Raw genomic sequence first — 24,573 nt, forward strand, 5'->3', positions numbered from 1 at the left:
ATCTTTTTTTTTTAAGATTTTATTTTTAAGTAATCTCTCTACCCAACATGGGGCTTGAACTCACAATCCTGAGATCAATAATCACATGCTCCACTGAGCCAGCCAGGTGCCCCTAGATATAATCTAAAATTATGTTTAGATTGAACACTCTGTGCTTTTTTGAGACATGAATATACCTAGTGTTCTGGAGATTTACAACAATTATATAAAATTATGTAACTTCACTATAAAAAATTAATCAAAATTTAAAGATTCTAGATTGCATATCCTTTGTTATAGCTATCTCTGCTCACTTGTTAATTATTACTACCGAGATAAATAGAATTGGATTGCACTTAATTATTCAGAAGTTTTTGACAGTAATTCTCAAAGTCAATATTAACTGGCTCTAGAATCTGAACCGAAGAATAGATAAGGAGGATAGAAAGGAAAAAAAGCTAACAAGAGCAGAAGCTGGCATAACTATAACAATTAGAAGTAGCTATAAATAATGGACAACAATTCCATTGACAGCAGCAGTAAATGACAGAGAACAGAAACAGAAGTGAGGGAGAAGAAAGAACAAGAGTTTGAGACAACTGATCTTTTCAGCTCACTTCCTGTAATACCCTCACAAATACCTTATCATTTGAGGTTAACCAGAGTAAGGGCAAAGTTTAGACCATTTTCTGAGAGCCCTAAAGGCATTACTTTATTATATAATAGTGACCACAACGGTGAAATTCTGCAAGTCTTAATAAGTTGAATTATGTTTAACGTATTCAGTTACACTATATTTCATTATAAAAGCTAAGTGTTAAACTGAAAGTTAGATGGACTCGATTTAGCTAAGATAGCACAATTCTCAATTATGGCTAGATAACTCTGTGGCTAGAGTTAAAAAATATTTCAACTGCACAGAACCCTGTATGTGTTAACTCTGTAGCTACTTTATTAATTGTGATTATCAGAATGTAAATATAAGATTTACTACAAAAGTTGGCACTCTAGCCACTTGGAAATAATGTTTACCTAGAGAAAGTAGTACTTAAATAAGCATGTTAAACTTTCATTTTGTAATGTATTCTGTGGTTATGACAGTTTTAGTAAGCAGAGTATTTTTAGAAAGAAGAGATACTATCAGATTAAAAGTGACCGATTTAGAAATATATATTTTATGGATACCTATAAGAAACAGAAAATGTATTTGAACAGAAGACTACTAAACATTAACTTACGTCTCCTCTTCATTTTTTTAGGCTTTATGGTTTTTCAGTATACGCAGTCTCATTCTTGGATTCTAAAGTTGGGTCAGAGGATCCAAATGAAGGACATGGAAAAAATAGTAGAAATGAAAAGTTTAGGGGCACCTGGGTGGCTCAGTGGGCTGGGCCTCTGCCTTAGGCTCAGGTCATGATCTCAGGGTCCTGGAATTGAGCCCTGCATCAGGCTCTCTGCTCAGCAGAGAGCCTTCTGCCTGCTTCTCTGCCTTCTTGTGATCTCTCTGTCAAATAAATGAAATCTTAAAAAAAAAAAAAAAAAAGAAATGAGAAGTTTAATATTTCATAAATCAGTCTTTACTAAATCACTTTTTTAAAGGTTTTTCTTTGAGCTTTGCGCGGTGGCAGTATCGTAGCCAATGAGGTTTATCCAAAGTACGATTATTGCTAATTGAAAGGTTTTTCTTTGAAAAATTTCTGGTATAATGAAGCTTTCTTGTAATGAAGGCATGTGAAGCATAATAGTTAACATAAATTTATTTCCTATTAGAAATTTTAAAGGGAGTAGTTTTGTGTGTGTGTGTGTGTGTATATATATATGTTAGATTAGCAAAATATAGTGTACCATTATACTTTTGAAGAGAAATTTTTAGATGTAAGATTTCAGTCTTAAATAGAAATTGATACTATTATCATTAGCACTTAAAATCGAAAAACATTGGTATAAGGAAAATCGAGTTTTCATGGAATTCCTTAGCATAGTTTTAACATATTTCAAGTGAACATATGTAATTGTCTCAAAATGAAGGGTTTAAACAGAGCTTGGAAAAGTCTCATGGGTTGTTATAAAAGGAATATGTGTTCTGGGCAGAAGGTTGACTTAGAAAATCATGGACTCCCAGAAGACATCTAAGTAACTTTTTCATTTAACAAAAATGTCTGAACACCTACTATGTGCCTATTTTTCTATAGGAATCAGAATTAACCAGATTACAAGCCAAAATTTCTGGACGTGAAAGGGCAGAAGACCTCAAGTTTCTACCAGCCCTGCTTACGTCTGCAGCAGAAATTATGCCGAACATTCAAGATCCAAAACTTGCTAAACATTCTCACACAGCTTTTTTCAAGTATAGAAAGCTACGTCGCTCTATTAGTGCCAGCGACCTTAGTTTCAAGACACGTAGTGTTGAAGATCTTTCTGAAGAATTACTACAGGACTTAAAAAAAATGCAGTTCGAACAGCCTGCAACATTAGAAGAAAGCCAGAAGGATCTGACTTATACCCAGTCAGATTCATTTAAACCTCTCACATATGACCCAGAAGATGATAGTTCTGAGAGTAATGACTTCAGTACTCTCAGTGGAATGCTAAGATACATAAACAAGGAAGTGAGATTATTAAAAAAATCTTCTATGCAAACAGGTGCTGGTTTACCTCAGGTATGTAATGTCATACATTTGAAGTTATAATAATTTGTCTCCAGTGAATATCATTTTGTTATTTGTAGGAAAATCCATATATTTCAATGAAGCATGCTATTAAGTGATATGCAAATATTGAAAGTTCAAAAAAATCCATTGTAAGTAGGTTTGAAAATTTAACCTTGACTCTGCTCAGCGGGGAGCCTGCTTCCCCCTCTCTCTCTGCCTACCTCTCTGCCTACTTGTGATCTCTGTCAAATAAATAAACAGAATCTTTAAAAAAGAAAAGAAAGAAAGAAAATTTAGCCTTGAAAATTAACTTTGATTAAAACAGCCTATACATTTAATTAAATATAATCTATATTTGATTAAAGAACTAAGTCTGCCTCCTTTTAGGAAAGTATTTTGAACTCTAGAATAAAGTTGACCCTTGAATAATACAGGAGTTAGGAGTACTGACCCCCTGCCTCCCTCTCCCACCCCAGTGCAGCTGAAAATCCATATATAACTTTTTAAAATTTTTTTTATTGTGTTAAATCACATCATACAGTGATTTTTCCCAAAACTTAATTAGTAATAGCCTGTTAACTGGAAGCCTTACTGGGAAGCTAAGCAGTCAATTTAACACATAGTTTGTATGTTATATGTATTATATACTGTATTCTTATAATAAAAGAAGCTAGAGAAAAGAAAATGTTAAGAAAATCATATGAGAAAGTACATTTACAGTACCAGATATTATTGATACTGTAAGTTTATAAATCATCTGTTTACATTTTGTCAGTACATATATCAGTACTGTCTTATACAAAACACTGTAGATGTTATATACATAACTAACACTAGATATCAAAAATGAAAAGGTAATGTAAAAAATAAATTCATATTTATTTGTAGGTATAATAATTCATGCATAGAAAAGGAAGCAGTAGCAATATGAATGCTTTATGGTAGCTTAGCCTTATACACTAATGGATGAATCATAAAATGTTTATGGCAAACTATATTCTAGTCATATTTATAATACAGCACTGGAAACAGTGTTATATTTTCTTAAAAATCACTTAATTGTGATGATGAGCTGTTGTGCACCTTCTTCATTTAATAGAGAGAAGGGCACACTGTATGGTGTTATTCTTTGAAAGTGAAGTTATAAAATGGTAAGAAAAAACATTATGAAGTTTATATTACCTATTACTCACCTTTAATCTATGTAAGGATAGTCTGTTCACTTCCATACAAATCTTGCACCTGATGTTCTATACAATCAGTACTTAGGTGATGATGACACAGAAATGTCTCACAGTTCTTGTCATACATTACTAGGTTTTCACGTGAAAACACACATACAAAAGGTAAGTTAATTAACCATGCAGCTTGATTATTTGTTAAATGAAAGTGGGTTATCATAAAAGTCTTCATCTTTGTCTTCTCACTGAGTAAGCTGAGAAAGAGGAGGGGTTGATCTTATTGTCTGAGGGTGGCAGAGGCAGAAGGGGTAGGAGGTGGAAGGGGAGACAGGAGAGGCAGGTCCATTTGGTGTAGCTTTATGGAAATACATCACTATTTCTGGGTGATTTTTTTTCTTTTTTTTTTCTTTTGCATTTCTTTTTATATGATACCAATCCAACTTCCACCATTTGCTCAGTGATTTTTTTAATGGTGTTCCAGAGCTGTCTGCTGCTGCTACTTGGCTACCTTGATATTTTTTAGGTCAAACCCATCTCTAAAATTATCAAACCATTCTCTGTTGGCATTAAATTCTCCAGCTTTAGACCCTTCACCTTTCGTTTGCTCTAAGTTATCATACAATTACTTTGCTTTTTCTTGAATGGTTTTAGAGTCTTATAGGCATATGCCTTTCTTACAGCATTCTTCTACTCTCATAAAAGTTGCATTTTCAACACAAGATAAAAAGTGCAAGGTTTTCATACATGCCCACTGATCTATAGTGATGGCTTCACAATTTTTCCTTTTTTATTTTTTTACAATTGTCCTTACACTGGATTCATTTTTCTGGAAATGGGCAACCATTTTTCTGGAAATGGGCAATCTATGGTACATACCAAGCAATTCAGTTTTTTCTTGTAATGACACAACTCTTCTCTGCTTCTTGGGAGCACTTCCAACATCACTAGCAGCACTTCCTATGGGTCCCCTGATGTTTTTCAGAAGTTTATGGTACTGCACTAAACACCAAAAAAATATGTGAGATCTGCAAGAGGTCACTTTTTTATTGCGATACGTAATTTTACTGGCGAGACGAACTGTGATTAACATCACACAGTGTTTTAAGCAATACAGCATTTGAGCTCACCACAGTAACAACAGGTGGTGGCTACAAGATTACTACAGTAGTACTATATGTACTTTTATGCAGTTATTTAATCCTGCATCTTTACATTTGTTTACATTTCTTTTTTTTTTTTTTTTTTTTTTAAAGATTTTATTTATTTATTTGACAGAGAGAAAGATCACAAGTAGGCAGAGAGGCAGGCAGAGAGAGAAGGAAGCAGGCTCCCTGATGAGCAAAGAACCCGATGCGGGGCTCGATCCCAGGACCCTGAGATCACGACCCGAGCAGAAGGCAGAGGCCCAACCCACTGAGCCACCCAGGCTCCCTGTTTACATTTCAACTGCAGATGGCACCATATACAGTCTCTGTGTGTATAAATTTTGATAAATCTTAACTTTTTATAATAAATTTATATATATTTTATGCACTTATGACATAAATTTTTCTTAATTTTTCAGTAGTCCTAGGCTATGAGGGTCTTCTATTTTTACAAATTGCTGCAAATCTCCAAAAAAAGTTCCAATACATTTATTGAAAAAATTAGTATATAAGTGGACCTGTGCCATTGAAACCTATTAATCAAAGGTCAACCCATGTTATTCAAGGGTCAGCTGTACTGGAAAATGTTTTTGGAGTTCCAAAACTTACTGTGTTTCTAGACTTCCTGGAAACCATTCTAGTGAAAAATTAAGGTGACCTTTGTTTTGTTCATAGACTTCCACAGTAGCAGAGTATCTCATTTACATGATTTTTCTACTTCTTTTATTCCTTGAGCATATCATAAATAGGCAATTCTGTTCCTATTACACATACCTTACACTCAACATTTAAGATTTTATTTATTTGAGGGAGGAGAGAGAAAGAGAGAACCTGCATGCAGGAGCTGGCAGGTGGTGGGAGGGAAGGAGGGGAGGGGATCGGGGAGGGGGAGGGAGTGGCTGGTGGGCAGAGGCAGAGGGACAAGGAGACCCTGGGCTGAGTAGGGAGCCTGATGTAGCACTTGATCCCAAAACTCCAAGATCATAACCTGAGCCAAAGGCAGACACTTAACCACCTGAGCTACCCAGGTGCCCCTCAATATGTTTTTAAAAGCATTTAATCTATAATTTGCATGCAGAAATAAAGAATCCCTTCCAGAGAAATCCAGCTTTTTCCAATGCTCATTTTTTTCATTTTCAAACATATCAAAATAGCACTGGTGGCCTAAAAAGTTTTTAAAGCATTTTTAGATTGGATCCAAGACAAAGACCTTCATTTTTCCACATTGAAAAGAGCTTAATTTACTACTTAAAAGCAAAACACTGTTTTATGGACATTGGGGAGGGTTTGTGCTTTGGTGAGTGCTGTGAAGTGTGTAAACCTGGTGATTCACAGACCTGTACCCCTGGGGATAAAAATATATGTTTATAATAATAAAAAAAATAGGAAAAAAGAAATACTGTTTAAGTAATATTCTTGTTAAATAAAATTTTCAAATGAAATTTCAAGAGGTAAACTAGGCAATTGTGTATAATGCCTGATAAAATCATATATAATACCTGAAAATTAGTTTTCATATAGCCTTTAAAACTAAGGTTGTGTTTATTTTTATCACTTAATCAGCCATTTCATTATTTATTGAGCATCTAGTATACACCAGGCTCTAGAATTATAGAAATAAACAGAAATGACAAAGACCCTGTCCAAACAGAGTTTATGTTTTAGTGAGGAGATCATTAGTAAACAGATAAATAGACATATGCTCCAATGCTAGGTGGAAATATGTAAGAGCATGCAATGTGATGGGGGGTACTGTTTTAGATAGGGTGGTCAGGGAAGATGTCTCAAGAAGGTGACATTTGATCAGAGTCTTGTAGGAAGTCAGAAGTAAGCTATCCCAATATCTGAAGGAAGAGCATTGGAGGAAAGGGAACAATAGGTACTGAAGTCCTGGGGTGGTGACCTGCCCGATAGGTGCAAAAAACAGCTAGAAGGTATTGCTGGTTTGGTATAAACAAGAAGGAAAGTAGTAGGAGATAAGAGATGATGCTAGTTGTTGGGTTTTAAGGTGGGAGTGGGGGTGCTCCAGCTGTGTTACCGCTCCTGTGAGAACTTTGGATTTTATTTGAAGTGTGATGGGAAGCCATTGGAAGGTCCTGCTTAGGGGAGTGACATTTATCTGACTTATGTTTTTAAAGAATCATTCTGGCTCTTTTAGGAAAAATGAATGATAAAGGAGCAAGAGCAGAGACTATCCAGGAGGCTACTTATAATAATCCCCACAGGAAATGATTTGGGGTAGGCAGGAGACAGATGTGGAATTGTTGAGAATAGTTCCATTTCTGGATACATTTTGAAGACAGAACCAACAGGATTTAATGTAGGTCTTGAGTGAAACAGAAGTTAAGGAAGACTCCAGAGATTTTGGCAAGAGTAACTAAGCTTTTACTCATTGGGGATACTAGGAGATGAGCAGATTTGGAAGCATGGAGAGTTCAAAAGATTGACTTTAGATATATTAAATTTGAGATTTCTATTAGATGTCCAAGATAGATGACAAACAAATGACTGGGTTAATGAGGCTGAAGTTATAAATTGAGGTATCAGCATATAGATGGTTGTTAAAGCCATAATGCTAGATTTAGTCCAGGGAATTAGTGGAGGTAGAAAAAGCAGCTCCCAAATTAAGCCTAAGTTAGTAAAGCTAAATTATTTTTAGCACTCAAGAATTTGAGGATCCAATAAAGCTGAGATTTAAACATAGACATAGAAAAAATAAGGAAAATGTAATATAGCACATGTTTCAGAAAAGATTAAATGTTGCTAAATAAAGTGAGGATTAATAATTGATATATTTGGCATTGTGCAAGCTGTTGGTGATATTTATGAGAAAGGCTTTAGAGTAACAGGATAAAGGCAGCCTGGTTAGAGTGTGATCAGTGGAGAATAGGAGAAGAAAAGGAAACACCAAAAACAGGCAACTCTTTTGGTGTAAAGAAATGAGGGAGATGGAATGTCAAGAGAGAGTTTTGTTTTGTTTTTTTTAGAATAAGAGATAAAACAGCATTTGATTGGTGAGAGTGATCTGGTAAACAGGGAAACTGATAATTCAAGACAGAGAATAGAAGGCACAAACTTCTTAAGGTAGGCTAAAAGAGAGAATACAGCAGAGAAGTAGAACTGGCCTTTGATAAAAGAAGGGACAGTTCATGTAATGTAGTGGGAAAGAAAGTGCAATATATGGGTACAGAAACACATGGAGTAGATTTGGTGAGAAGGGAGAAATTTCTTTATCACATGCCTTTATTTTCTTAGTGAAGGTTTTCTTAGTAACGTTAGGAACTGTGGCAGAGTAAGATTCTAGAAGACTAAGAACAGGAAAGGTATGTGAAAATTATCTTGGAAAATGAGACTAGGGAAGTCTAGTAGGATTTCCAGACAGATAGTTCTGTTGGGTGAAATGGCCCTGCAAATATATCTGCATCTTTTGTCCTCAGTTATATACCAGCAACAGGCTCTCCTCAGCGTAGTGACAACCAAAAAGAACTACCACCAAATTTTCAGAATGTTCCCCAGGAGGGGAGCACTGCTTTCTTTGAGAACTTCTACTCTATTCCAATGGTCTTAGAGTCCTAGATGAGCAACAGTCTATTTCTGGTAAATAGAACTTATTTTATGTAGGATAAACTTGATTAGTTCAGTGACATATTGTAATCATGGTAATACATCACATTTACTATATGCCAGCCACTATTTTATTTTATTTATTAAATTGATTTATTTATTTTCAGAAAAACAGTATTCATTATTTTTTCACCACACCCAGTGCTTCATGCAATCCGTGCCCTCTATAATACCCACCACCTGGTACCCCGACCTCCCACCCCCCCCCCCGCCACTTCAAACCCCTCAGATTGTTTTTCAGAGTCCATAGTCTCTCATGATTCACCTCCCCTTCCAATTTATCCCAACTCCCTTCTCCTCTCTAACACCCCTTGTCCTCCATGATATTTGTTATGCTTCACAAATAAGTGAAACCATATGATAATTGACTCTCTCTGCTTGACTTATTTCACTCAGCATAATCTCTTCCAGTCCCGTCCATGTTGCTACAAAAGTTGGGTATTCATCCTTTCTGATGGAGGCATAATACTCCATAGTGTATATGGACCACATCTTCCTTATCCATTCGTCTGTTATTTTAAAGATTTTATTTTTAAAGATTTTATTGCCAGCCACTATTTTATTTTATTTATTTTTTTTAAAGATTTTATTTATTTATCTCACAGGCAGAGATCACAAGTAAGCAGAGAGGCAGGCCCGGGGTGGAGGGGCGGGCTCCCCTATGGAACAGAGAGGCCAATGCGGGGCTCAATCCCTGGACCCCGGGACCATGACCCAAGCTGAAGGCAGAGGCTTTAACCCACTGAGCCACCCAGGCACCCACCAGCCACTATTTTAAATGCTTTACATAGGGGCATCTGGGTGGCTCAGTTGGGTGTCTGACTTCGGCTCAGGTCCTGATCTTAGAGTCCCGGGATCCAGCCCTGCCTGCACTGGACTCCCCATTTTTTTTTTAAAGATTTTATTTATTTATTTGACAGAGAGAAATCACAAGTAGACTGAGAGGCAGGCAGAGAGAGAGAGAGAGGGGGAAACAGGCTCCCTGCTGAGCAGAGAGCCCTATGCGGGACTCGATCCCAGGACCCTGAGATCATAACCTGAGCCGAAGGCAGCGGCCCAACCCACTGAGCCACCCAGGCGCCCATGGACTCCCCATTAAAAAGAGGTCTGCTTCTCCCTCTCTCTCTGCCCCTCTCCCCACTTGTACGCTCTCCCTCTCTCTCTCAAATAAATGAATAAAATCTTTAAAAATAAAGAAATAAATGCTTTACATAAATTGACTCATTTAATCTTTATTGATTGGTACTGTTATTACCTTAATAGTTACCAAATGGTGGGTGCCTGGGTGGCTCAATGGGTTAAGCCGCTGCCTTCGGCTCAGGTCATAATCTCAGGGTCCTGGGATCGAGTCCCGCATCGGGCTCTCTGCTCAGCAGGGACCCTGCTTCCTTCTCTTTCTGCCTACTTGTGATCTCTCTCTCTCTGTCAAATAAATAAATAAATAAAATCTTAAAAAAAACAATTAGTTACCAAATGGTTCTTCTATTGTAGTGGGCACTATTACCTATTCTGTTATAATGGAAGCCCAGAGCCATATTAAAATATGCAAAATGTTATCTCCAGTTTTTTTTTTTTTTAGAAAATCCAGCCTAAGTTAAATTCTGTTCACATATAGTTTTGTTTATTGCTAGTCATATTCTTAGTTTTAATTGTATAAACCACAAATGCTACTCAACATTAATCTCACCTGAGCCTCATAGCTCATGACTCTCAACTGCATTACCTGTGTTGGCTTAGTTTCATCTTTGATAGAAGGGACTGGTTCTTTGGTTTGCTCAGAACTCCATTCACTACACCTTTGGGACCCATGCTAGGACTGATGCTTGACAAATGCTCATCTGTGGGTTTTATTCAACTTTTGGATGGTCATTACTTGTGTATTAAACCTTAATTTTAAGGGAAAGGTGACTGAAGACATCTTTTTAATACTTTCTCTGTAGGGGCTCCTTCCCCACTAGCCCTAATAGGTTAGGGGTGTGTTTTGTCTTTAATGGAAGGTGAGAAAATTCAGAGCAAGACTGCTACCATTTTTTTTACAAAAAGACTTTATGTATTTGACACAGAGAGATCACAAGTAGGCAGAGAGGCAGGAAGAGAGAGAGAGGGGGAAGCAGGCTCCCTGCGGAGAAGAGAGCCCAATGTGGGGCTCTGGCGCTCGATCCCAGGACTCTGGGATCATGACCTGAGCTGAAGGCAGAGGCTTAACCCACTGAGCCACCCAGGTGCCCAAGACTGCTATCATTGAAAGAAACTTTGACTTCCTATAATTTTACTGTCTAACTAACTTCATGGTCATTTATATGTACATTGCATTAATAAATGTTAAAAAATGACATATAAAATTGGGTTGTAGAACCTTGATCTGTAGGCCATGTCTGGTCCTTAGCTCATTTCACCCACATGAAAGTATATTACATTGGTCTCTGATTTAAAAGCAGAAATGTTAAAACTTTTTTAAGCCAAGGAAAGTATTATCTAAATGAGATGTCATGAAGAAACCACCCAAATATATCAATCAGATACAAAGATAATCTCTCTGATTAAAGGTGGATTGTATCTGACCTTTATCCAGTTACTTAACCTGTTCACCTCTTTACATGTCTGCTTATGCATACTCCAGAACAGCCCTGAATTAACCTTTAAGGAAAATAAGCTTGAGTTTAGGGCACCAAGGGAAGGGGAGCACCAGTTTTTACTCTAGCTATAATGCTCTTAACCCTTTCACCACCACACTTAAGTGTAGTAGATTGTTTTGTAATTGTCTTTATCTGCCTTGCTGCAATTTAATGTGCACTGTTAATGTATCTTTTTTTTCGGTATAGTGAGTGACTCAGGTTTAAGTTTGATTTGAAGGCGTCCTCAAGATACTACATTGGTTTCTGATTTATGGTGTGAGTTTCACTTCTCTAGAGAGCAAAACAATTTGGCATTTAAGTCATGCACTGATCTTTGTTAAGAACCATTAAGCTCCTTATTTTAAGCAATGGTCAGGTGAGGGGGTATCATTTTGGGGCTGTGTTGAGGGTATTATTGGGCTTAATCCAGCCCTGCTCCAGAGTGTGCAGTTTTATATATTTTTTAAAGATTTTATTTGAGAGAGAGAACGGGGGTGGGAAGGGAGGGCAGAGGGAGCAGCAGATTGCCTGCTGAGTAGAGAGCCCGACGGGGACTCAATTCCCCCGAGATCATGACCCAAACTGAAGGCAGACACTTAAGCCACTGAGCCACCCATGCGCCCCCACCAACGGTGCAGTTTTAAAGTCCACTGATACAGCAGAAAAAAACCTAGAAATTACTTTGTAAGAAGCGCTTAATAAGTGTTAGCTCTTTTATTTGTTTTGTAGCCCAAATGATTTTCCTAACAGTTGACTCTGTTTCCAGTTCCATTAACAATAAAGCCGCTGACAAAAGCTTCAGAAGTCACAAAAAATTACACGTGCACAAAATTTTGAACACATTATCAAAGGAGTTCAGAGATAAAGTTAAAAACTCCTGTTTTAGATTTGAATGGTGGAATAATGTGCTGTGAATTTGATTGATTAGCTAATTCACAGGTTATTAGGAAGTTACAAGAAGTATTATTTGTATCCATCTTATTTCCAAAAAGGAGAAATAGTTAACAAATGTGGTCCCTATGCCATGCAATAAAATGAAAAATAAGAACTGAGAAAGTCAGCTACTGAAAACAGAGCTGGAAAGAAACAGGGCAAAGAAAGACTATAGGTAATATCTAAGGACATGGTAACATTTTCAAATCCCTGACTTAAGTAGGACAAAAGTATTTGACCTATATTTTTAGAATCTCCTGGACCCGGGGCACCTGGGTGGCTCCATGAGTTGAACGTCCAACTCTTGATTTCAGCTCAGTCGTGATCTTAGGGTTGTGAAAGGTTCTGTGCAGGGCACGGAGCCTGCTTGAGATCCCCCCCCCCCCCCGCCCCATCTCCCTCTACACCTCCGCCTGTTCTCTTTCTCTCCCTCTTAAAAAAGAAAAGTCTCCCGGGCCTTTTTCCTATATTTCTCTACTTCTCTATGTTGTGCTGTTTTTTTGTGCACACGGCTTTTCCTTGTCATTTCCCTTCCTTCTCTTACTTCTCTTCTTTTTTACTGACTATTTTCAGGTAGCCCTTCATCTATCTTCCTTATTGTGCCCTCAAACCATGGTCTGACCTCACTGTCTAAATATTTATGTCTTCTGTTTTTTTTATATCAATTTAGTTTGACTTTGCACTCCCTCCCATTGCCCAACCAGAATTACTTGCTTTTTATATTCCATGTGGTCCATTATTGACTTTTTCTGATTCATATTTCTTTTTTTTTAAAGATTTTATTTATTTATTTGACAGAGAGAGATCACAAGTAGGCAGAGAGGCAGAGAGAGAGAGGAGGAAAGAGGCTCCCCGCTGAGCAGAGAGCCCGATGCGGGGCTCGATCCCAGGACGCTGAGCTGAAGGCAGAGGCTTTAACCCACTGAGCCACCCAGGCGCCCCTGATTCATATTTCTTAATTGAGTAAATACTTCCCACTCTTGCTTCCAGTTACGCTCCTGATTATTATAGTGGACATTAATGCTAAATTAATAATATTTCAAAAGCTAATCTTTTTTTTTTTATTCCAGGGAGAAAATTTATAATTAAATGAAGATGTTGATGTGGTGAAAAATGAGATTTTTGGTACTGTGTTTATTACATGTAGCTCATACTTCATAGAAGCTGTTAATTTATTGCTTTTGAATAAATTTTTATTTCAGTATATTTAAAGTTCTAAACCTTATTCTGTTTGTGAAAGTTAATTCATTACTCATTTTGTTTTAACTTGCTGCTTTGTTTTTTATCTAAAAATCACTGTTAAAATGCATAGGAAGTACATGGACTAATTTATATTTTCAATTATTGTTCTAGTAATATGTTACTTTTAGAATGAGTAAGTAAGAATTTAGAAGTCATTCTGCCCCGGGTTCATAATTGTACTAATAATGTCTGGCTTTTGTTGAGTGCTTACCATTTATCCATCACTATTCTAAGCGCTTTATAGTAACTCATTAAATTAACACAACTTATTTTGTGTTAATTTAATGGAGCACAAGCAGGGGGAGTGACATGCAGAGGGAGAGGGAGAAGCAAGCTTCCTGCTGAGCAGGGACCACCCCCCCCCCCCATCATGCAGGGCTTAATCCCAGGACCCTGAGATCATGCCCTGAGCCAAAGGCAGATGCTTAACCAACAGAGCCACCCAGGTACTCCTCACATAAGCTATTATTATTCCTGTTTTACAGGTGGAATTATTTACATAATGACATAAGTATGTGTTCCAAAGAAACTGATTCGTTCTAAGTATCAGGAGATGGACTTTGGGTTAGGGGCACATTTATACATGGCTAGCTTTATGGTAGAATAAAAATACTGCAGCAAAATTAAGATGACATATTTAAACCTTCAAATTTAAAAATCTCTCTAGGGTTCAAATTTGGTTTTTTTAGACCATATACTTAAAGCATATATAAATGTGTCCTTAGGAATTTTTCTAATATGTAAGCAGCAAAGCCATTAATGTTGACAGTACTATTTGAATAACAGTAATTCAGAATTTATAATTACTTGTCAGGGGTAGAATAAAGTTTATCTTTTTACTGCTACTCATTAGTGACTTGACTGTAAGAGTTAAATTACTGATTCAGTCTTCTTGGCCAACACCCTTTTTCCCTTTCCCCTGACCTTCTATCATGTGCCTTATGAGCTCTTGTTCATGGACTAGTGAACATTACTTAGTCGACTGTACTTCTGACACCTTCATTAATTTAGTTTCCAGTCTGAGCTGGACTTTTAATTTTGACAAACCTTAACCTCTTCCTTTTAGCTTCCATTCTCTTCCTCTTGACAGGAATGTTAATATTTGTTATTCTTTTCAACTACCCCCTTTACTGAATCTCCTATACTTTCAAGAGGTGACTTAGCCACATGCTTCATGGGAGATCTTCAGGTCCAGTTTCCACCAGTTTCCTTCATCTTTCTAGACCTGCCTATGCCAGCATGCATTCATATTTTCTTCCCTCCCCTCTCATAAGGGCCTATTTCTCTGAAAGGCCAGTCCTTGTACTTGTAAATTCCATTCTTTCCCTTTGATTCTCAGATTTTACTCTCTCAAATAACCCATGCCTTGTCCTTTATCTTTAATCCTATCCCTTTGGTTTCTCCCATTCCTATAAATATGTTCAAATCCCTTCCCTGGCCTAAACAACAAAAACTAAAACCCCACCTTTATAATACCTACTTCTCAAAAAAATACTCTGTATCCTTATAGTGCATACTTATTTTGTTTGAACTTTCCCACATCCCATTGCATTTCATACATATTTGCAATAGGAATAGCCATGTTATACTCCAGTCCATTCACCTCTACCATCCCTGGCTACTGTGGATTCATTCAGGGTTAGACACTTAGGTTAAGGGCCAGAGTCTTGTCTTAGGAATTTTTTTTTTAAAGATTTTATTATTTATTTGGCAGACAGAGATCACAAGTAGGCAGAGAGGCAGTTGGGGGGGCAGTGGGGGGAAGCAGGCTCCCTGCTGAGCTGAGCAGAGAGCCCAATGCGTGGTTTGATCCCAGGACTCTGAGATCATGACCTGAGCTGAAGGCAGAGGCTTAACCCACTGAGCCACCCAGATGCCCCTTGTCTTAGGAATTTTAAAACTCAAACTGCAAACAAACTCCTCTATCTTTTTGCATGCTTGGACTGTAAAATGTTAAACTCCAGAGCTCTTGATAGTCGTCTTTCCTACCATGTGGGCCAGAGCAGCAATGCAACTAGTCTGGAGAAAGAAGGAGAGAAAGTGAAACAAACCTACAGAAAAGAACAAGAAAAAGAATAGCTGAAGATCCTGGTTCCACATGCTTTTGGGACTCAGCCACATGATTGACCTTGCCTTCTGTGACATCACAATATTCTTATAGTAAGTCCTTTTACAAAGCTCGTTCGAATTAGATTTCTGTCACTTGCAAGCAAAAAAAAAACACTAACCTATGCACTTTTTTATTTTTTGCCACCAAATTTCTTAGAAAAACCATTCTATATTCCCTATTTTACCCTACTTCCAACCCAATCCTTAACCTAATACAATCTTTTACCACTCTGTTGCCACACCCAGTGTCCTATTTTCATTCTTTGATTTTTGGTAGCATTTGACACTGTTTACCAGTTCTCCTTTGTTATCTCTTGATTTGACTCTAGAACATTGCTAGTCTTTCCTGATTCTTCTTCTTTTTTTTTTTTTTTTTAAGACTTTGTTTATTTATTTGACAGAGAGAAGGCAGAACTAGGCAGAGAGAAAGGGGGAAGCAGGCTTCCGCTGAGCGGAGAGCCCAATGTGGGGCTCGATCCCAAGACCCTGAGATCATGACCTGAGCCGAAGACAGAGGCTTAAACCACTGAGCCACCCAGGCGCCCCTCCTGATTGTCCTTTTAAAAATAAATAGCTAACCTTTACCTAACACTGTGTGCCAGGCAGGTTTGTAAACTCTTTACAAGTATTACTGTATTTTAATGAGGAACAAGTAAGAGGAAGAGTCATAAGGAAATATCTTTCAAGGAAGTCATGCAGCACAACACTGTAGTACCATATGATATAGGTGTAAAATAGTTTATTGAGGAAAAGTTTACGGAGTCAGTAGTAGGAGAAAACACACAATCCCACTCTTATCCTATAACTTTGGTATAGTCTGCATGCACTGTGTCCAAAGTTCCAGTGGAAAGAAACCCTGCCTCTATAATGTTCTACATATTTATTATTGAGGTGGAGTAGGAAATATCTGTGTAGCTATGTACTAATGGAAACTTCTTTGTAAATGAAGTAGCTGTGTTAGAGAGGGGGAATCTTTCTGTTCCTCTGTTGAGCTAACTCAAATTTGTTGATCCAGCTGTCTTCTTTACTAATAAAGTTTGAGAGGACAGGAGTTTGGGTGTTGAATGAGCCTCCATAGTTATCACGATTGTCTGTCATTAGGCAAGTGCTAGTATTGTTCACTGTGCTTTACAGAAGAGAAAACAGACAAAGAAATGTTAAGTAATTTTTTTCATGGTCATGTAGCTTTATAATAGCTGGGATTTGAACTGACTCCAAAGTACATGCTCTTAACCACTAAAGCCACATTGCCTCTTTACATTGCCTTTTACTTCTTTGAACATCCATTCTTAGTATTCTTATCTGCCTACTCTAAAATATCAGGATTCCCTAGGTTTCTACCTTAGGTTTCTTACCTCCTCTAAAGGTATATGTTCTTCTTATATCATCTCATCCAGTCCTGTTGCTTCAATAATAATCTTTATGGTAATAACTTTCAGATCTATATCTCCATATTTTCCTTGCAACAGATCTGTATTTTCAGTTGCCTACCCAGGCAGTCCCTGGATGTCATATAGATTTCTAAGAAAACTTAAAATTTATTCAAAACTGAACTAATGGCATTTTCTCAAAATTTACCTGTCCTGCTTTCCTGTTTTCCCTTTGTTTAGAAGTTTGCTTATTTTCCATCATCATTCACCCAGTTCTTGCCATCAAAGACCATAATCCAGTGGCTGTCAGGTCACTGTTTTGTCTTTGTGCAAAACATAGAAATTACACTATTCTGTTTAAGCCATCTAGGCCTGTAAGATCTTGTTATCATGTATTTCATCTATGAAATATTTCATTCCAGCATCCCTAGTCTCTGACAACAATCTCTTACCCTTTCATCTCTCTCATTCTTTAATCCCTGCTGATATTTTTCCATATTATTAAAAATGTATTTCCAGGGCACCTGGGTGACTTGGTTGGGCATCCAACTCTTGATTTCAGCTCAGATCATGATCTCAGGGTCATGGGATTGAGCCCCAAGTCAGGGCTCCATGCTCAGTGGGGAGTCTGCTTGAGATTCTCTCACTCTCCCTCTGCCCCTCCCCCAACTTGTGCCCTCTCCCTCTCTAATAGGCAAAAAACAACATACTAGTGTTTAACATTTTTTTCTGTAATATGGAATCCCATCATAGAGATAATTTACTAATGTAGTTAAGAATGTGGACTTTGAGTAGGAACCTTTTACATATAGCCATAATAGAATTATTGGTATTGGTCTTGCCCTCAGGTCCTACATGATTATAAAACTGAACAAAACATGCAAGGCAGTCCTTTTTAGGCATTGAACAACAGGTGGCACAAAACTATAATCCTTTTTTTTTTTAAGATTTTATTTATTTATTTGACAGAGAGAGATCACAAGTAGGCAGAGAGGCAGGCAGAGAGAGAGAGAGAGGAGGAAGCAGGCTCCCCGCTGAGCAGAGACCCCCATGCGGGGCTCAATCCCAGGACCCTGGGATCATGACCCGAGCCAAAGGTAGAGGCTTTAACCCACTGAGCCACCCAGGTGCCCAGAATAAGAGAAATAAAGGGAGGGAACCACAATTGTATCAAAAGATGCAGAAAAAGCTTTTTAACAAAATACAAAACCCATATATGATAAAGACTCAACAAATTAAGGGATGAAGGAAATATCCTCACCCTGGTAAAGGAAAGCTAAGGAGGGAAAAAAAAGGAGCCTCATTCTCTACCTCAGGTATCTTAAAATTAAGTCAGGGTAGATGACACACCTAAATGTAAAAGCTAAAACTATAAAGATTCTAGAAGAAACAAGAGAGTAACTTTATGACCATGGAATAAGTAGAGATGTCTTAAGACCCAAAATGGCACTAAGTATAAAAGAAAAAGCTAATAAACTGGACTTGATCAAAGTTTGAAACTTATCTCAAAGTTACCATTAAAAAAAAAATAAAAGAGTACATTACAGAGTGACAGTTATTCATAAAGAACCTACTATAGATAGAAAGTAGAGTTCAGAGCTAAGATAGTGACATAGTAGGAGGGCCCTAGGCTTGCCTCGGGCCTTAAATACAGCTACGTAACTATCAAATCATTCTAAACACTCACGAAATCAATCTGAGGGCTGATAGACTGCATAACTAGAGGGAGAGAAGAGGCCACTTCAAGGAAGGTAGGAAGTGTTTGGGGAGAAACCAGTTGTGGGTGCTGCAGAGGGGAATGAGCCCTGGTCACAGAGAAAGGCCGGGGGTTGGGGGGTAGACAGGGGAATGTTGGAGGAGAACACTTCCCCAAAGCCACTGGCTGGGAAAATGAGAAGGGCTGAGTTTTATGAGTTTTGCAGCCAGCTGGGCTCAGGACTGGAGTCTGAGAGGTCCCTGGGCTTGGGATGGAGACTGGAGGACAGATACCCCCTCCTGGAGGGGAGGAGGGCAGACTGCACAATCTGAAGGACATCTAAGAAGCTCGGGGAGAAACTGTACGTTTTGGGGTACATCTGTGAGAAGGGGCATTGCCTCTCCAGGAACCAAAAAAACAGCGGGCACCATTTCCTTTCCTGCCCCTTATAGGTCTAGACACACCTACCAAGGGCAGCTAACCAGGACCCTGGCTCTTTAGCCTGCTTGCTTCAAACCCCATGCCCCTGAGTTCTGACGAGACAGCCCTTCTGGAGCAAACCTGCAGCAGTGCCAGCATGGTGAAGCCCTTTCCCAGAGGATGGAAATCCCCACCACACCAGGTTGGGATTTGGGATTTTTTTTTTTTAAGATTTTATTTATTTATTTATTCGACAGAGAGATCACAAGTAGGCCGAAAGGCAGGCAGGGTGGGGGGAAGCAGGCTCCCCACTGAGAAGAGAGCCCCACATGGGGCTCAATCCCAGGAACTGGGATCATGATCCAAGCTGAAGGCAGAGGCTTAACCCACTGAGCCACCCCAGGGACCCGAAGTTTGGGATTTTAAAAGTCAGCAAGCTTGGATGAGGTAGAGCCCAGGATGTGCAGTGCTGTGTCAGGTAAGAAACCCAGAGACAACGCGACATCAGTGATCTGAAAAATGCCCATGAACGCATAAGGGGAAATTATTCACTCCTCAGAAAGTGCTTCCCTGAGAGCAGTGAGCACAGACTCTCCTCAGAGCAGGCTGGCACCATCCCCCTCCCCCACCCCTCAGCAGAATCAACATCAGGAAGCAGTTAAGCACCAATTCTCGCTGCCTAGCTTGCTCGCACCAGGTCCCATCCTCCCCCCGACCACCACCACCCCACTCTGCTGGTGCAGCTTTTTTTGGGCAAGCATGCATGAGACCAGTGCAGTAGGCCCCTCCCCGAGAAGACCAGCACAAAACCCTGCACACGCATGTCTACTGACCATAGAGTTCTACAAAACTTCAGCTACAGTGGAAGCAGTATCAGATCTCTTTCAACAAGCAGACCAGAGCACACCTAGTTACAACTTGCCACACTCTGGCCAAGGTCCAAACACTCCCCACTGCAGGCTGTTAGAAACTCTAGAGAGCCCTGACCTGAGACATAGAGTAGCTAAAACACAGCAGCAGAGGGCACACAGCATACCCCAAAGACACTTTCCTAGAGTCCCAGGCCCTGGACAGTATATGACCTCTTGTTCATAAAGCCATTACTCTCAGGAGCAGGAAACCAAACAGGCTTTCCCAACACAGAGAAGAAGATAGAGACCTACAATGCCAAGAAAGAGGAATTCATCCCAAAAGAAAGAACAAGAGAAGGTCATAGCCAGGGATCTAACCAAAACAGATATACGGAATATTTAAAACAGTGACCATAAGGATACTAGTTGGGCTGCAGAAAAGCATGGAAGACCCTTACTACAGAGACTAAAAAAGATAAAAAACAACCAGACCAAAATGAAAAATGGATTAACTAAGATCGAAAGCCAGCTGAATGTAATGACTACAAGGACGAAATGACTCTTGTCTGAGGAAAGCATCAGCATCCTAGAGATGAAATGGAAAGCCAGAGCTTTGGGTGAATGCGTCAACATGCCTCTAGTCTTCTAGCCCACTCCTACCTCTAGGTCCTGGGCCTGAGCCTCAGCCTCCTGCCCAGCCGTCCCTGTTGCACACCAGCTGCCTCACAGCCCACATCCTTCTATCCTGCCCACTTCTCCTGCCTAATGGGGTTTTGTGTAATTTGGAGTTTTTCCATAAACTGACCCTTATATAGTAGAGTCTTTAGGAGATTTTTGTTAGAAACCAAGGACCTCCTTTCACTTCCAAACAGGTTTTCCCCTCAATTGCAACTGAATGTTTTACATACCTTTCTAGTTTACTCAAATTTGTGGATGGCTTCTCCCCCTTTCCTTTTCTATATTCTTAGTCCTATGTTATCTTCACACTCTCAGAAATGGTGAAATGTACCCCAGTCCAATAAAATACAAAATAACAACAACAAAAAGGATGTAATGACAACAAGGACGGGAGAAGGACAGGACTATGTTTCAGGAATGTACTTAGAAGATAGAATTGTGGAAAATAATGAAACTGAAAAAAAGAACAATTTGGATCACAAAAGTAGACTTAGGGAACTCAGTGACTCTATCAAAGGAGTCCCAGAAGAAGACTGGGAAAAGGGGGCAGAAGGTTTACTTGAAGAAATTATAGCTGAAAACTCCATAATTGGGAGAAGGCAACAGACATCCAAATCCACGAAGCACAGAAAACTCCCATAAAAATCAATAGCAGGCCAACAACCAAGATATATTGCAGCTGAATTTGCAAATAAAGAAAAAATCCTAAAAGCAGCAAGACAAAAGTAGTCCCTATCTTACAAGGGAAAACCAGTAAGGTTACCAGCAGATCTCTCCACGGAAACTTCTGGAAAGCCAGAACAATGGCATGATATATTCAATGCACTGGATAGAATAGCATACTAGATAGAATAGAATACTCTATCTAGCAAAGTTATCATTCAGGATAGAAGAAGAGATGAAAAGTTTCCCAGACAAATAAAAACTAAAGGAATTCATGACCACTAAACCAGCCCTGCAAGAAAGGTTAAAAGAGACTCTTTCAGTGGAAAGACCAAAAGTGACAAAGACCAGAAAGGAACAGGAAAAATCTCCAGAAACAATGACAGAACAAGTAATAAAATGGCACTAAGTACATATCAGTACTCTGAATGTAAGTGGACTAAATATTCCAATCAAAAGATAAAGGGTATCAGAATGGATAAAAAACCAAGACCCAGAGGTGCCTGGGTGGCTCAGTGGGTTAAAGCCTCTGCCTTCAGCTTGGGTCATGATCCCAGGGTCCTGGGATCGAGCCCTGTGTTGGGCTCTCTGCTCAGCAGGGAGCCTGCTTCCCTTCCTCCCTCTCTCTGCCTGCCTCTCTGCCTACTTGTGATCTCTGTCTGTCAAATCAATAAATAAAATCTTTAAAACAAAAACAAAAACCCATCTAGATGCTGCCTACCAGAGACTCATTTGAGACCCAAAGACTTTTGCAGATTGAAGGTGAGGGGATGGAGAAACATTTATCATGTAAATGGACATCAAAAGAAAGCCAGGGTTGGGGCACCTGGGTGGCTCAGTGGGTTAAAGCCTCTGCCTTCGGCTCGGGTCATGATCCCAGGGTCCTGGGATCGAGCCCTGCATTGGGCTCTCTGCTCAGCGGGGAGCCTGCTTCCTCCTATCTCTCTGCCTCTCTGCCTACTTGTGATCTCTGTCTGTCAAATAAATAAATAAAATATTAAAAAAAAAAAAAAAAAGAAAGCCAGGGTATTCATCCTTTCTGATAGCTGCCTAATATTCATTTGTATATATGGACCATACGAATCTTGGAACACTGAAAAAATAAAATACAATAAAATAAAAAAAATATAAGATAGAATACATATAACAAACAAAGAAAGCAACCCAGAGTAGCCATGCTTATATCAAACTTGATTTTAAACCATAGAATGTAACAAGAGATGAAGAAGGGCACTATATCACAATAAGGACTATTCAGCAAGATCTAATAGGGGGAGGAGTTAAGATGGTAGAGGAGTAGGGGACACCACCATTTTCATCCCCCATCTGTGCTGAAAGCCTTTAGGGAACAAAATAATGCAATCCAGAGCCACTACACTGAGCCCAGACCCCTGGCAAGGGAGGTTTATTTTCACAACTATAACGGCACCTGAGAATCAGTGCAACAGGACCCTCCCCTGGAAGACCAACAAGAACAACTTGCTCAGACCAAGTTTCTGATTATAGAGGGCTGCACAGCTTAGTTCTTGGGGAAAACAGTATATAGCATTTGTGGGGTGTTTTTCTTAATTTTAATTTTTATATATACATTATACATATTTTTCACTTTTGGTTTCCTTTCCTTGTATTTCACTGTAACAAACAGACCAAAATACACATGGGATCTAGTTTATTGTTTTGTTCGGTTTTACTTGTTTGAATTTTTCTTATTCTGTTTTGTTTCTGTTTTCTTCTGGTTTGTTTTATTTGTATTTTTCCAGTTTTGTTATTATTTTGTCCTTTCTCTCTCTTTCTTCTGTTCTTTTCTGGACATAATGACAGAGAAACTCACCCCAAAAGAAAGAACAGGAGAAGGTAGTCACTTCCAGGGATTTAATCAATATAGATATAAGATGTTGGAACTAGAATTCAAAACAAGAAGTATAAAGATACTAGCTGGGTTTTTAAAAAAAGCAAAGAAGACACTAGAGAATACTTTACTGTAGAAATAAAAGAACTAAAATCTAATCAGACTGAAATTAAAAATGCTATTATTAAGATGCAGTAAAAAATGGAGTCTCTACCAGCTAAAATAAACAAGGCTGAAGAGTCAGTGATATAGAAGACAAAATGATGGAGAATAGGGAAGCTGAGAAAAAGAGAGAAAAATTACTACTGGGTGATGTAGGGAGACTTCTAGAAAACAGCAATACCATAAAGCAAAAGAATATCTGAATAAGAGGAGTTCCAGAGGACGAAGAGAGAGAAAAGGGCAGAAGGTTTAGTTGAATAAATTATAGCTGAGAACTTCCCTAATCTGGGGACAGAAACAGGCATTCAAGTGCAGGAGAACCCCCCCTTGAAATCAATAAAAATAGGTTAACACCTTGACACATAATAGTGAAGATCGCAAATTTCAGAGATGAGAAAATCCTGAAAGCACCTTGGGACAAGGGACCCTTAACCTATATGGGGAGAAACATAAGACTGGCAGCAGACCTGTCCATGGACTTCTGGCAGGCAAGAAAGGATTGGCATGATATATTGAAAGTGCTAAGTGGGGAAAATATGGAACCAAGAATACTTTACCTAGCAAGGCTATCATTCAGACTAGAAGGAGAGATAAGAAGTTTCCAGGACAAACAAAAACTAAAGGAATTTGTGAACAATAAACCAGCCCTGTAGGAAATATTAAAGAGATCCTTTGAGCGAAGAGAGAGCCCAAAAGTAACACCAGACAGGAACAGAGACAATCTACAGAAACAGTGACTTTACAGGTAATACAATGGCACTTAATTCTTATCTTTAATAGTTACTCTGAATGTAACTGGACTAAATCCTCCAATCAAAAGATATAAGGGATCAGATTGGGTTAAAACAAAACAAAAACAAGACCCACTGATATGCTGTCTGGAAGAGATTCACTTTATTTTATTTTTAAAATTTTATTTATTTATTTATTTGCTATAATAAAAATATGGAAAGGTTCGTGAATTTGCCTGTCATCCTTGCACAGGGCCTATGCTAATCTTCTCTGTATTGTTCCAATTTTAGTATATGTGCTGCCTAAACAAGCACAAAAGATTCATTTTAGACCCAAAGACATCTCCAGATAGAAAGTGAGGTGGTGGAGAACAATTTATCATGTTAATGGGCATCAAAATAAAACCAGAGTAGCAATCGTTATATCAGACAAAGTAGATTTTAAATCAAAGACTGTAATAAGAAATGAGGAAGGATAATATATTATAATAAAAGTGTCTATTCGACAAGAAGATCTAACAATTGTAAATATTTACCCCCTAACTTGGGAGCATCTAAATACATAAAACAATTAACAACAAAAATAATAGAACTCATTGATAATAGTACAATAATAGCAGGGGACTTTAACACCCCACTCATAACAATGGACAGGTCATCTAAGCAGAAGATCT

The 24,573-nt window shown here is 38.6% G+C and overlaps 1 protein-coding gene, 1 non-coding gene and 1 pseudogene across 10 annotated transcripts in view; 2 read left to right on the forward strand and 1 right to left on the reverse strand.

Annotated features, from left to right (window-relative positions):
* Nucleotides 1-13,334, forward strand: part of CCDC18 (coiled-coil domain containing 18) — a 111,895-nt gene extending 98,561 nt beyond the window's left edge. For all 9 annotated transcript variants that reach the window (XM_059135926.1, XM_059135932.1, XM_059135924.1 and 6 more), the window contains 2 exons: nucleotides 2,172-2,639; nucleotides 13,199-13,334. In XM_059135926.1, the coding sequence (XP_058991909.1) occupies nucleotides 2,172-2,639; nucleotides 13,199-13,213 (483 nt within the window). In that variant the 3' untranslated portion in view covers nucleotides 13,214-13,334. The remainder of the gene's footprint in view (nucleotides 1-2,171; nucleotides 2,640-13,198) is intronic.
* LOC131810606 (U4 spliceosomal RNA) lies at nucleotides 1,590-1,694 on the forward strand (annotated as a pseudogene).
* A 10,773-nt stretch (nucleotides 13,335-24,107) lies between the features above and the next one.
* LOC131810618 (U6 spliceosomal RNA) lies at nucleotides 24,108-24,214 on the reverse strand. The gene has a single exon (XR_009345621.1). It is a non-coding gene; the product is annotated as a U6 spliceosomal RNA (small nuclear RNA).
* Between the last annotated feature and the right edge of the window lie 359 nt (nucleotides 24,215-24,573).

The sequence above is a fragment of the Mustela lutreola genome, chromosome 10 (assembly GCF_030435805.1).
Source record: "Mustela lutreola isolate mMusLut2 chromosome 10, mMusLut2.pri, whole genome shotgun sequence".
NCBI lineage: Eukaryota > Metazoa > Chordata > Mammalia > Carnivora > Mustelidae > Mustela > Mustela lutreola.